Genomic DNA, 12,635 nt, shown 5'->3' on the forward strand with positions numbered 1-12,635 from the left:
GTCAAAGGGGTTTTTTTCTGAGCCGCCTCCCCCTTTGGCAAGCCTGGTATGTGGGAGTGAGTTACAGAGTCCCCAACAGGGAGTGTGGCAGGTGACAAGTGTTTCCAGGATCCGAGCTGAGAGACAGAGGCCAAGAGTCAACCCCACTTCAGGGAAGTCCCAGAAGCGGCTCAAAAATCAGAAACTCTCATACTTCAAATGAAATCAGTTTGTCTCGAGCCATAAATCCAAGAGATTATTCTCAGCCAAGGGCTACATATGATTGGAAACGGAGGAAAATTCTCTAACTGGAGAGCTCATAAAATCTTTTCCAAAACTGCCATGCAAATTTGCCATGAATGCATTTCTTGACCATTGCTGGAAAGGGGGAGGGGAGAGACGCCACAGAAATAAAATCCTCCCTGGCCATTCAGAAAGCTTATCCAGGCCAAGAGCCACCTCTGTCTTGGGTCTTCAGAGGGACTGATCGTCCAGAGCTGCATAGCAATTGTTCTTGGCAACATTCCACCCCCACCACAAACACACACCAACATGGACACTTGAAAGTTTTCCTTGTCGTTTTATTAGAACACACAATCGCAGTTCTGTCGTGGCTCAGCGGTAACAAACCCAACCAGGATCCATGAGGACAAAGGTTCAATCCCTGGCCTCGCTCGGTGGGTTAAGGATCTGGTGTTGCCGTGAGCTGTGGTGTAAGTGTTGCTATGGCCGTGGTATAGGCTGGTAGCTGCAGTTCCGATTCGACCCCTGACCTGGAAACTTTCATGTGCTGCAGGTTTGGCCCTAAAAAGACAAAACAAGCAAACAAAACATAATCCTCAGGGCAACAGGCATCTTACGTAGTAACCAATGATGCTTACCAGGGGCCGTGTCTCTGGTAGCGGTACAAACGGAAGGATTGATGTGGCAAATCTATGACTTGCTGGATCATAGATCAGGCTGAAACAGCCTGATGGGCTCTTTTCTGTCCTCACTCCAATCCACCTCCGCACAAAAATTTCTTGGCTGCGAGGCAATGTCTAAACCCTCCCCCATTCTGCACACAGGGGCAGGCTGACCGACCATTCACCATGTACACCTATCAGGCGGCCAATGTCTAAAAAGGCCTTAACCTTGCAAAACAGAAGAGTGGCAAATCAAAGCTGTCTCGTCCTGAAACTGAAAAAATACTGGAATTTTCTGGATAGCACTAAGGACGAATCCAAATCTCACTGATATGGCCTATTAGTGAAACGACCTCACAAGGACTGTCAGACCCACCATGAGAAGGACTAGTGCTGAGGCCCAAACTGGAAGTAAAATCAGCCTGTCCCTGGGAATTTCCTTGAAACATTAGATTTTCTTCTCTAGATTAAAGAGAAAAAAAAATGTGAGTGTTATGAGTTTCACCCATCCCATTTGCTTTTTCGTCTTCTCTAGCAGCATTGGAAAATCTCCAGAATACTACAAACTCACATTTCAGCTATGCTTTCATGCAGTCCATGAAGTCTTTGTTTAATTGACTCCTGTATATATGGAGAGAACGAATGTCTGTCAGAGGCAAAATTCTGCAGATCCCAGAAACAACACAGCTTCTTAGAAATTCCTTGGCAGCTCACCACGTGATAGGATTGGGGAGGGTCTGGAAGGCTGTTCTCTTGGAAACAGATCACTGGAGGGGTGTGCCCCCAACAGCATTTCAGGATTCTTTTGAGATTACTACAAGGTTGATCATGGCTACTTAGTTTTCATGGAGGGCCTCAGTTTCAAATATTCATTCTTCTTGTGTGTCCTCACAAACTACTGAAACACTCCAAAACAAATTGTCATGGACTATTACATAGCCGTTAAAATTACGTTTCCACGGAATATTTAATGGAGTTTGGTTAAGACGTGGATACGAATCTGACCAGGAACCATGAGGTTGCGGGTTTGATCCCTGGCCTCGCTCAGTGGGTTAAGGATCTGGCATTGCCGTGAGCTGTGGCACAGGTCGCAGACTCAGCTCAGATCTGGCGTTGCTGTGGCTCTGGCGTAGGCCAGTGGCTGCAGCTCCGATTAGACCTCTAGCCTGGGAACCTCCATATGCCGTGGGTGCGGCCCTAGAAAAGGCAAAAAGACAAAAAAAAAAAAAAAAGACGTGGATACACAGCATCCTTACACATGCAAGTGGGAAGCTCTTTTAGCCCCCATGTGGCAGGATCTATCAATCTTTCAAAAAGTTGTGCCCCTTTACCCAGAAATCCTCCCCTAGAAATCCCTACCTGAGAAAAATCTGAAATGCACCTGAAGATATATAGATCAGGAAGTTAATACAAACACTGACATTCAAGGAGTGGAAACAGCACAATAAATAGTTAACCACAGGGAAAGGGTTAACTAAATAATGTGTCAGCCATACCCCTGAATATTACTATGTAACCTTTAAAAAGAATAAATTAGATCTAAGAAATGACCAATAAAAAAAAGGGGGGGAAAAATCTCATACCACACAGAAAGAGTCACTAAGTAAAATGCGTAAGAGGAGTTCTGTTTGTTTAAAAAGAAAATGTATATACATGGGTCTTACACATAAATGCTCCAAAAATGACTAGTAGATTAGGATGCTTTGGGCTACAACTAACAAAGGACAAACTTGACCTGCTTTAAGTGGTCAGGAAGGTTTCAGGATCTCCCAAACATCTCAAATCAGAGACGCCTCTTGATTCTTGACCTTCTTTCGAAGGTCAAGGGCACAGTGGAGGCCCCATTCTTCACCTCTGCATTCTTTGGCATGTCAGCTGAGACCTGGCCCAGTCTGCCCTGGTGGCTGAAGCCTGCCCCACTTAGAAGCATTGTGTCCAGGAGAAGAAAAGCTTTTCCTGCTTCTTCCCCTCTTTTTAAGGGCCAGAGAAACCGCCCAGTAACCCACCCTCGTGTTTGATTGGCCAGGACAAGGTCCACATGCTCATCCCTAGCCAACTGCTGGCAAGGAGAGCAGGCCCACCAGGGTTGCTTGGCCAATCAGGATTTACCCTGAGACTCCTGGAGGAGGGTAGACTCCTGACCAAAATCAGGTTTCTACCAAGCAGAAAAAAGGGGGTGACTCTTAGGGAGAACTAGACGGTGAAGGGGATCTTTTTCTTTTTACTAGAATTGGTTCTGGATTATTTGCAAATTTTATAAGATTATATTATTCTTTTAAATCTAACATGAAAAATTTTAATGCAAAGAAAAAGGACTGAAAGGAAATACACCTCAAGATTAGGGATAAGCTTCATCTTCCACAGTCTTTTCTATATTGGCCCCAAAGCGAGTATGTTTTTATAACAGTAAAAGAATAACTTTTACAATGTTCTCTGGTTCTCAATACTTTGATTTTCAAGGGGCACAGATATAACCTCATGAAATTGTGCAGTGCCAGTTTTGTTTAGAACAGGCTGGATTGCTCCCGCAGTTCTGCTCTGTCACCTGCCTTCCTTGAGGAGGGCTTGTGTTCACTGGAAGCCGGGATGATTTTCAGCGACCTGGGACATAATGCTCCACGGCCTTCAGCAGAGCAACAAAGTCCACCAAGTCCAGACCCTGCTGCCCACCTCCTACCCTCTGGCACCACTGCCTCTGCTCAGATGCCCCCTGTCCCCCCTCCCCCCACACATCACCCCCGCCCCAGCTTTGGCTCCAATCACTTGCCCTTCCCTCGCAGGGTCACAGGGCTGTTGCCATCTCTTGAACTTGGTTTTCAAGGTTTATTTTGGCAGCGGGGCAACGAGTAGGAGCGGTAACAGAGAAATCTCCTTTGCAAATCATAAGTGACACTCTAAAACGTACATATTAGAGAAATGTGGGCTGAAGCACTTCGAGGGCCACCCAGATTGGTCCTCCTAAAAGCAGGATAAAGGAGACCAATGCCTCAGACTAGCCGTCTTTCCCAGATGGCAGGAGAGGAAGCAATCATCTCAGAACATGAAGTATAGAACGGCCGGGGTGGGAGCCAGGGGGTGAATTCCGGCTCAGCAACGCCTTCAGGTAACTCACGCTTAAGTGCAGAGGACTGATAGATGGCCCTGCCCCTTAAAAGTGCCCAGCCAGGGATGCATCAATGCCCTTCCCTCTGAAACCGATTTGCAGGGCGTGCCTGATTGCAACAATCACCAGTTGGTCTTGATCGACAGAACCTACAGGGTCTGTACCACGAACGGCCTCAGTAAATATTTTGCTGGAAGGGCATGGATCACCGGGGCTCACCAGAAGCCAGGGCGCTGCAGGAGAAGCGTGGAGACCTGGTGCTTCCGATAATTCCATTTTGCTGCTGATTAACTTGCACAGCTGCCCGCCCTTTAGTCCCAGGCTGGGTTCTCCAAGGCCAGCCTTGGGTTTGTTGATTAACCAAATTGAATGTCTAATTGGTGATCAACATGCCAAAATACTTTTAGGAACCTCTTCTTCCTCCTCGCCTACCAGCCCCCTCTCTCCCATCAACAGTCATAAAAGCCATTCCTTTTGGTGGGCCTGACACAATGCCTTCCCTGGTCATCCTACCAACTTGGGGAGGTAAAGCATGATTTCTACCATTTTTCCAACCAGGACACTGAGACTCAGTGAGGTTAAAAAGATGCTCCAAGTCATACAGTCGCTGAGCAAGGAGGCTACCCCAAGTCTGTCTCCACGTTACTTCCTGCCATGTCACAAAGGTTTCCATTCAAAGAACACCAGAAGTCAAGGTCAGCAACGTGGGAGCCCTACCAGAAAACCCCCTTTCTTGGGTCCCTCTCTGGCCCCCTCGCTGAAGAGAGGTGTCTTAGGGCTTCATTTCGGTCTAGAACCTCCCCGCTCCATCCTGTCAGCTCCTCGAGGGCAGAAAGGACTCATGTTCTTTCTTTGTCTATCACGTGGGCCTACTATGCAGTAGATGCTAGGTAAATACAGGCTGACTTAAGAATATTCCAGAACCTCACTTGCGTAGCACAGCATGCAGAGCCTCTGGGAGCTGGTAAGACATGCCCCCGACCCAGACCTGCCCAGAGAGCACCTGCACTTCGCAAGGGCCCCAGTCAATGCCACGCACTGTAAAGTTTGAGACCAAACATTCTGCACCCTCCACCTTTTTCAAACAGTTATTTTTTTATACCAATTTAAAAGATAAACTCTCTTCTATTCCAAACCATCAAATGGAAACCACACATTGTCTTATGACCCATGGAAGCTCAAGTGATCTCTGGGGGAACTTGACCTAGAAATTACTTTCCTTAAAATGCCAAGTGGTCCCCAGTTTCAAAGAATTCAGTGAGAACACCAGTGCCTGAGACGAAGACTGCTTTTCAAAAATTTCCCTTTAAAACATAGGTTCACATGTACTAAGTGTTATTTAGTGCTCTAAGGTGCTATTAATCATCATCAGATTTAAACTAGAATTACTCAAAGTACCGCATTAGCATTCAGCTATGTCTGACCTCTGGATAACCATCATTGACGAGTCAGCTCATTTCCTACACCTACCTATGCAGCATCTATGATGAACAAGGCCTCAAAGGGAGGAGATGTCGTGGGGACTCAGTGTCACAGTCCCTGACTATGCCTATGCCACAAACTTAATGAAAATCAGGAACATGCTAATCCAACATTCCTGTAAGCAAATAATGCATCGAGTATCATTCCAATATTTAAATGCAAAACTCATTCAGATGCTTCTTTAATGCAGCCAATTAGACCACTGGCATAAGAACACCAAGAACACTGCGGTACTGGGTTATTTTCAACACCTCACAGTCTGACTCCTCTTGGGAAAAAGATGCTGCCGTCTGCATGGGGTCAGCATGGGACAGTCAGGGTCCGGATCACAATGGAAAAACCGACTTTTCATGGAAAGAACAAAATACATACTTGTTTGAAAAATTAAAGAAAAGGACTTAGCCCTTTAGATGCTTAAGGCTCAAAAGCCAGACTTATGAAAAATTACCATATAAAACTGGTGAGAGAAAAAAAACATATGAATGCATTATGGTTTGAATCTAAAAAAAAATTATTAATTTTGACTTTGTAACCCAAAAACAAGTAGCGGTGCTGAGAGCCAGCTATAAAGATTATTGAGAGTTAAGAAAGATGGTTCCAAAAAAAATAAAAGATGAATTCGACTGCCTAACCACGAGGTGGGTTATTTATAACTATCTTTATTATTTTATCATTTTCATTAATAATTTATTAATTAGCCAGAAACAGTAAAAAGGGCCTAAACTCTTACAAGAACCAAACGGACTTAAAAACAATTGTAATTGTTTTCTAGAGAAAGATGACTTCTTTCGTTGCCATCTAAACACTTTCTTCTCATACCAGGGTATTTTTTTTCATCACAGCAATCAGTGAAGCCTCACTTGGCTCGTTTCTTGGCATACCTAACTCTTTGGGGGGGATGTTTTATTAATAACATATTTCCTCCAGAATATATTCCTTTCTCTGGCCTTCGCAAGAGTCATTCTGGGGAGCAGTGAGAATAAAACCAACTCTATACCTGCCACAGTGGGACAGATCAGCAAATAAATAGAGGCATCGATTTCCAAGAAGAAAATGGCTAAAAGCAGCATATTTACAATTCTTCTAAGCCACACTCCACCTCTCTCTGTGAGATGGAAGACAATTATTGAAAGCTTTTACAGCGCACACTTTATTTTTAACTAAATCTTTAGGTAGACTGCTGAGAGATGCCAATACCTCTACCCGTCCTGTTTAGCTGCACCATCAAACAGATTTTTTGCTTTTGCAAAACACTGGCCCAAGCCTGAACAGCTCTTTTAAACATCATATTTATAGGGGAGTTATTTTAAAATGCTTTTGGAGGTTATTTTCGGCAAACATTTCCTTTAAGAACTCTTAAGGGCAGCAAGAGCTGCTACGTGCCCTTGAGTTTTGAACTGACACCTCCTAAGGTGGAGCAATTAAAACTTGCTGTGTTTTAATGCAAGCCATAATGAGTCGGTCAATTCACCGACCCGGGATTGAGTTGGATAGTGTTTGATAGACAGAGATATGGACAGAACTGAACCTTGCCAGGAACTACTTTTTGAGCTAATTATCTGGAACGTGCAAACGGGGAAAACCCTCCTATTAAGGAAAAGAAGAAATGAGTCCTAAATGATCTAGAATGATCAGCTCCCCTCTGCTAATTAATTTAATAACTACTCAATATTTAACCGGAAAGAAACAGGCCGATCAATTTGATGAATCAAAGGATCAGGTGCTAAAGACCAAACCCGCCGAGCTCTTCCCTCTTGGACCCCTCCTGAACACCTGTTGAGCTCTGGGGTTTTTAACTTTCCGAACTAAAGCCTCGCAGATACAACCCTGTTATCCTTTAGACTTTCTGGAAGTGCGTGTGTATTTTTAAGGTTTCCATCTTGCTTAATCAACAAAACTGGTTACTAATTATTTATGAATCACAGGGCCGAAAACAAACTTTCTTACCTTGAGCAGTTAAGGAGTGGCAAGCAGAGGAGCGGGTTGGTTTTTAATTTGGTCCCTACCCCCCACCCCAGTTCCGCACCCTGCACGGCTCCATGGAAAGGTCAAAGGTAAGCCTCCCTCTTCGGCTCTGGGAGAGGAGGGGGGCACACCTCCCAACAAAACAACACGCTGGCATCCAACCTGGGGAGCTCAGAATGGCAGGCCGACGCAAGGGGCCGGGCTACGCGCTCTCCAGGCGTCCAGGGGGCCGGCTCAGCACCCCTTCCGGCCCAAACCAATTCCGATCTAGGGACCGAGAGAGACCTCGGCCCTGCAGCACGCACGCCGCACTCTCCCGGGGTCCTGGCACCCCCATGCTCCGTGGGGCGCGCGATGGGCTCAGGGAGGCCAATGGACGACCTTCGAGGCTGCTATCTGGGCACGGCCTCCACCCACCCCGACGGTACTCAATGAGCACCCCAAATCCTGAGGCTCAGGGTGTCTTGTCCTCTGCCTCCTACGGCGAGACGCACACGGAACCCACCAGTCCAGCTGCCGCTGCGGTCCCGCAAGACGCGACGTCCCGGCTGCGGGGACCGGGGACTGGGGGTGGGGCCCCACCTCCTCTCGCCGCCGACCCCCGCGCGGCGCAGCCCGGGGCCGAGCGTCCCCCGGGGGGGCCCCGCGCGCCCACCGCGCCAGCGAGCAGGTGACCGAGTCCCGAGACCCAGTGCGCACGCCCTCCCACCCGGGCCCCCGCGTCCCCCGGTGCGGCCCTTACCTCGGAGCGGGCCGGGGCGGCCCCGCGGGGCCGGGCGCGGACTGGGCCGGGGAGACGCGCCTCCCGCCACCGCCGCTGGGAGCCGAGGCGGCGAGCGGGCGCGGCGAGCTCCTCCCGGGCGGCGGCGGGAGGCGCTGCTCTGGCTGCCGCCGCCGCCGCCGCCGCGGCTGCGGTTCTCGAAGCTACGCGGCCGCCACTCCCGGGCCGCCGCCGCCGCCGCCGGTCCCTTGGCTCCTGCGGGAGGCCGGCTGCTCGCGCGGCAAACTCTTCCGCACGCAGAGCCGGCGGGGACAGCCGCCGCCGCCTCTTCCTCCTCCCCCTCCCTCCTCCCGCCTCCTCTCGGTACTCCTCCTCCTCCTCCCGGTCCTCCTCCTCCTTCCCTGAGCTCCGGCTGCCGCCGCCGGCCGGGTGTCTCCTGGCCGCACGCCGGGCCCTGGCCGCGATCCACCCTTGGACACGCACCCTGCGCGCCCTACGGGCAGATGGACCCTCGGACCCCTGCTTCCCTGGGCGGCACAGACACCCGTGCCCCGAGGCCGCCGCCGCTTCTGCCCGCTGCCAGGGAACGCGCGGCCGGGTCCGGCTGGGGGCACAGGGTCGGGACTCGGCTCAGGGCGGGGGCTGGTGTGTGCCTAGAGCGCAGCTGGCCCGAGGAGAGACCAGCGGATGCCGAGCTGCCGGCTGAGGTCCGGTTAAAGTTGTCAATAGGGGTGGCAGGGAACCTTCCTCCCCGGCCAGGTGCCGACCCACGCCCAGCCCGCTGCCACCCCTCGGTCCCGTGCTTTGGGAGCGAATACGCCACTGTGGTCCCCTGCCGCCGTCCTCGCGGGGCAGGCCTGCGCACGGAGCCGGAGCCATGGCACCGGGCGCGTCTTTGCAGACGGACCGCTGCGCTTTTCCTACGAGCCCCAGCGGGGGTCGGGGAGACATGGGCGAGCGCCCTTTGCGGAGGACCTCCGCGCCTGCTGGGGAGGAATGATCGGTGTTTCTTCCAAGGCGAACGTAGCCGGTCCGGAAAAATGGGTCAAGGATGGAAAGAAGCCGGCCCATTGCCCCCCTCCTAGGCAGAGGCACGTGGGCTGGGGGGCCATGGCCAGGAGCGCGCACCCGGAGCTCCGCGCTGCTGCTCCTTCCCCTCCCCTGCTGCCCTCCTCTCCTTTTGCACCAGTGCAGGAAATGTTCCACTGACCTACATATTTTTCCAAACATACGTGACCTTTTTTTTTTTCCCTCTGTGGGAGGAGACAGGCGAGAATCCAAGAAAAGGAGAAGCCAAAGCTGCGCGCGAGGAAACAGGGAGGCTTTCAGTGAGGCTCCCGCAAACAGCGAACACAGACAGGCCCATAAATATTATCTCTGGGAGCCAGGAGCTGCTGTGCCCGAGCTCAGCGGGGCTCCAAAGCAGAGCCTGGTGGAAAAGGGAGACCGCGCCCCCCGCCGAGGCCCGGAGAGATCTCTAAGACTCGAAGACCCCACTCCGTTCCCTTCCGGCGGGGCGGCGGCGTTCCTCAAGTGGAGGCGCCTCCGGAGACATCCCCTACCTCCAGGGGAGGTCACCCTCTAGGTCACCTAGAGGTACAACCAGGAACCTTTTTAGGATGTCCCTGGGTCCTTCCCACATTCCGACCAGTAGCCCTGGAGAGGAAAGCTCCCCACTCATTCTTTTCCATCAGATTAGGTTTTCTAGACTAGAAATCTCCTAAGGCCTCTCTTCTGAACGCTGGCAGCAGACTGGAATCGCCCCCCACTAGGTTCCAGGGTCCTTGCTTTATCTACTCCCCACTCAAGTTCAAGGCAAACCCTCTCCCGGGCAGACCGACCCACAGCGCCTTATTTGGGCATGCAACCCAGCACTGTCAATTAGATCAAAAAGCTCACCCAGAGCTCCTTTTTCCCCCCTGTAAAGTAGGTCATTCTCTTTATTTCCCACTTGTATTATTTTTGTCTAATTCGCCTGCTGAAAAATAATCAGCTGCAGGAGCTTTGAGCATCCTAAGAGAAGCTATTATTCTTAGGCTTGCTTCTGACTTGGAGGGCTTTTCAAGGAGGAGGAGGAGGCACTTGGCACACACTGTAGTTTGAAGTCCCTCCCTTTCCAAAAGCAGAAAACATCATTTTCAAAAATGAAGTCATTTTATTTTGCTTTGTTTTTCTAGGCCCTCCCTTTCCTTTAGGCAAGTAGCTTTTGCCCTGCCCTTAAGCATGGCATGACTAACACCTAGAAAAGGAGAGTCCTGTGCTTTTAACCAGATTTAATGCAGAATTTAAAGCCACCTCCCTTCCTTTCTTGCTTTGAAAGGGATGCCAGCTCCCTCCTCCTCCTCCCTTTTGGGAACTAGCTGAATAATCCTTAAATGAATTTTTTGGAAACAAATGGCCTTACAGAGGTATTATGTCAAGTCTTTCCACAGTGCAACAAGTATTTTGGCTAAGGTCTGTTTTTACCTGCTGCCTAGTAGGATATCCTATTAAAGATGTGGTTTCTGCCTGTGATTGTGGAGGTGTCATCTGTGTAGTTGTACTTATTCCAGGCTCCATCCCTCGTGGATCCCACCAAGGTGGGACACCTGTCTGATCGTAAGAGAGAGTGGAGTCTGCTGCCAAGAACCAAGTCAGGTCCAGAACACAACATGCCTTTTCCCCAAATGTAGAAGAGAGTCAAAGAGGAAAGTGAATGAAGAGGAAAGTGATCAGAATGAATGCCTGTTCATTCTATGCATTTGGCAGCTCAGTTCCTTTTACTGGCATTTGTTAAAGGCTCCTCATGAATCAGGCTAGGCTTGGCCTGTGAGTGATGGAGGGAAACTTGACAGCAGTTTATGTCTGTACAAAAAGGGTTTACAATGTAGAGGCAGGGATAGATGCACCAAATAGGGCAAGTGTCAGAAGACAAAATACCACATGAGTTCAAAGGAAGGAATCAGGATGGGCTTCATGGAGGAGGTGATGTGGGTGCTAGGATTTTTTCATCAACCAGATAACATAATCTGGATCATAATCTGTGCATTTTTCAAAATGTGCAGCGTGGAGCAAAGGAATCATCTCAAAACTGCATTGCCAGTTCAGGGAAATTCACAGGGACCATGTGGTCAGTCCTTTAAAGATGTGGTTACAGAATAGGGCTTTTTGGATGCTGCCATGATTTGGCAGGGAACCTCAGCTCTTTTTCAGAGAATCCATATGTATGGAGGGGAGCATCAAAGTGTTTTATTGTCGTCAACAACGTCAGTCTTTGAAGAGAGCAGAAAAATAATTCAAAGAGTTTGCAGTCTCGTGGGATATTCTTTTCCCTCATAGCTGTGGTGGCATAACCTAATTAAAAATATTCATCCAGTTCTCAAAATATGTACACTAGAGGTGTCCATATATGGTATTACAGACAGGTGAAAATGTGTGGGTGATTACAAGAATGACAGCATGAACTAGCTCAGGGCTGGAGACTCACATTAAGTGTGTAGTGGGTAAATTCGACCCAGGCTTAGGAGAGAGCAAGAACAGTGTTCTATGCTGAATGATATCATCACAGTCTTTCTGACTAGAAGATAGAAGGCCTCCTTTTTATTTTTCATATGAATTCCCAGAGGCTCTTTTATGGATTCTTACCTCTGAGTAGAAGTTTAAAGAGAAAAACACAATACCATACATCATTAAGTAGAATAACATCACACTAGGGAAGAAAATTGTTGAATCCAGGGCCAAAGGGAAAGTTAGATCAGTGTAATGATGAAGAAGAGGCCTTAGAGCCATAACTGGAGACTATACTCAAAGGCCAGGACTTATGAGCAGCTGTAGGAGGATGATTGAAGGGTGCCCACCTTGAATGTAAGTTAGTGCAGCCACTATGGAAAACAGTATGGAGGTTCCTCAGAAAACTAAAAATAGAACCACCATAGAATCCAGCAATCCCACTCCTGAGCAAATCTGGACAAAATAATGAAACAAAGGGATACATGCACCCTAGTGTTCATAGCAGCACTGTTCTCAATAGCCAAGTCACGGAAACAATCTAAACTGAATGGATTAAGATGATGTGGTACATATCTACAATGAAATACTACTTAGCCATAACAAATACCCAGATCTTGCCATTTGCAGCAACATAGAGGCAAGTAGAGATTCTCATACCAGGTAAAGTCAGTCAGAAAGAGAAAGACAAATACCATATGATGTCACATTTAGCAGAATCTTAAAAAAATGATACAAACAAACTAACTTGCAAAAGGGACATAGAAAACAAATTTATTGTTACCAAAAATTACAAAAAGAAACAGACTCACAGGAGTTCCCATTGTGGTGGTGCAGCAGAAAGGGATCTGACTAGGAACCATGAGGTTGTGGGTATGATCCCTGGGCTTGCTCAGTGGGTTAGGGATCTGGTGTTGCCATGAGCTGTGGTGTAGGTCACAGATTCGGCTTGGATCTGTCATTGCTGTGACTCTGGCGTAGGCCGGCAGCTACA

The 12,635-nt window shown here is 48.9% G+C and overlaps 1 protein-coding gene across 8 annotated transcripts in view; it reads right to left on the reverse strand.

The window, feature by feature from the left end:
• Nucleotides 1-9,655, reverse strand: part of NPAS2 (neuronal PAS domain protein 2) — a 192,629-nt gene extending 182,974 nt beyond the window's left edge. For 2 of the 8 annotated variants that reach the window (XM_085018630.1, XM_085018631.1), the window contains exon 1: nucleotides 8,177-8,308. Coding sequence is in view for 2 of the 8 variants with exons in the window: in XM_085018627.1 (XP_084874753.1) it covers nucleotides 9,366-9,385 (20 nt within the window). In the remaining 6 variants the exon portion in view is untranslated. Of the gene's footprint in view, nucleotides 1-7,416; nucleotides 7,890-7,939; nucleotides 8,083-8,176; nucleotides 8,309-8,373; nucleotides 8,506-8,638; nucleotides 8,782-9,365 lie in introns of those variants that run through there. The other 6 variants (XM_021087167.2, XM_085018627.1, XM_085018629.1 and 3 more) reach the window with 6 other exon arrangements.
• Nucleotides 9,656-12,635: the final 2,980 nt, after the last annotated feature.

The sequence above is a fragment of the Sus scrofa genome, chromosome 3 (assembly GCF_054392235.1).
Source record: "Sus scrofa isolate SSC_HxYL_T2T_F1_AM1 chromosome 3, Sscrofa_HxYL_maternal_Yorkshire_Landrace_v2.0, whole genome shotgun sequence".
NCBI lineage: Eukaryota > Metazoa > Chordata > Mammalia > Artiodactyla > Suidae > Sus > Sus scrofa.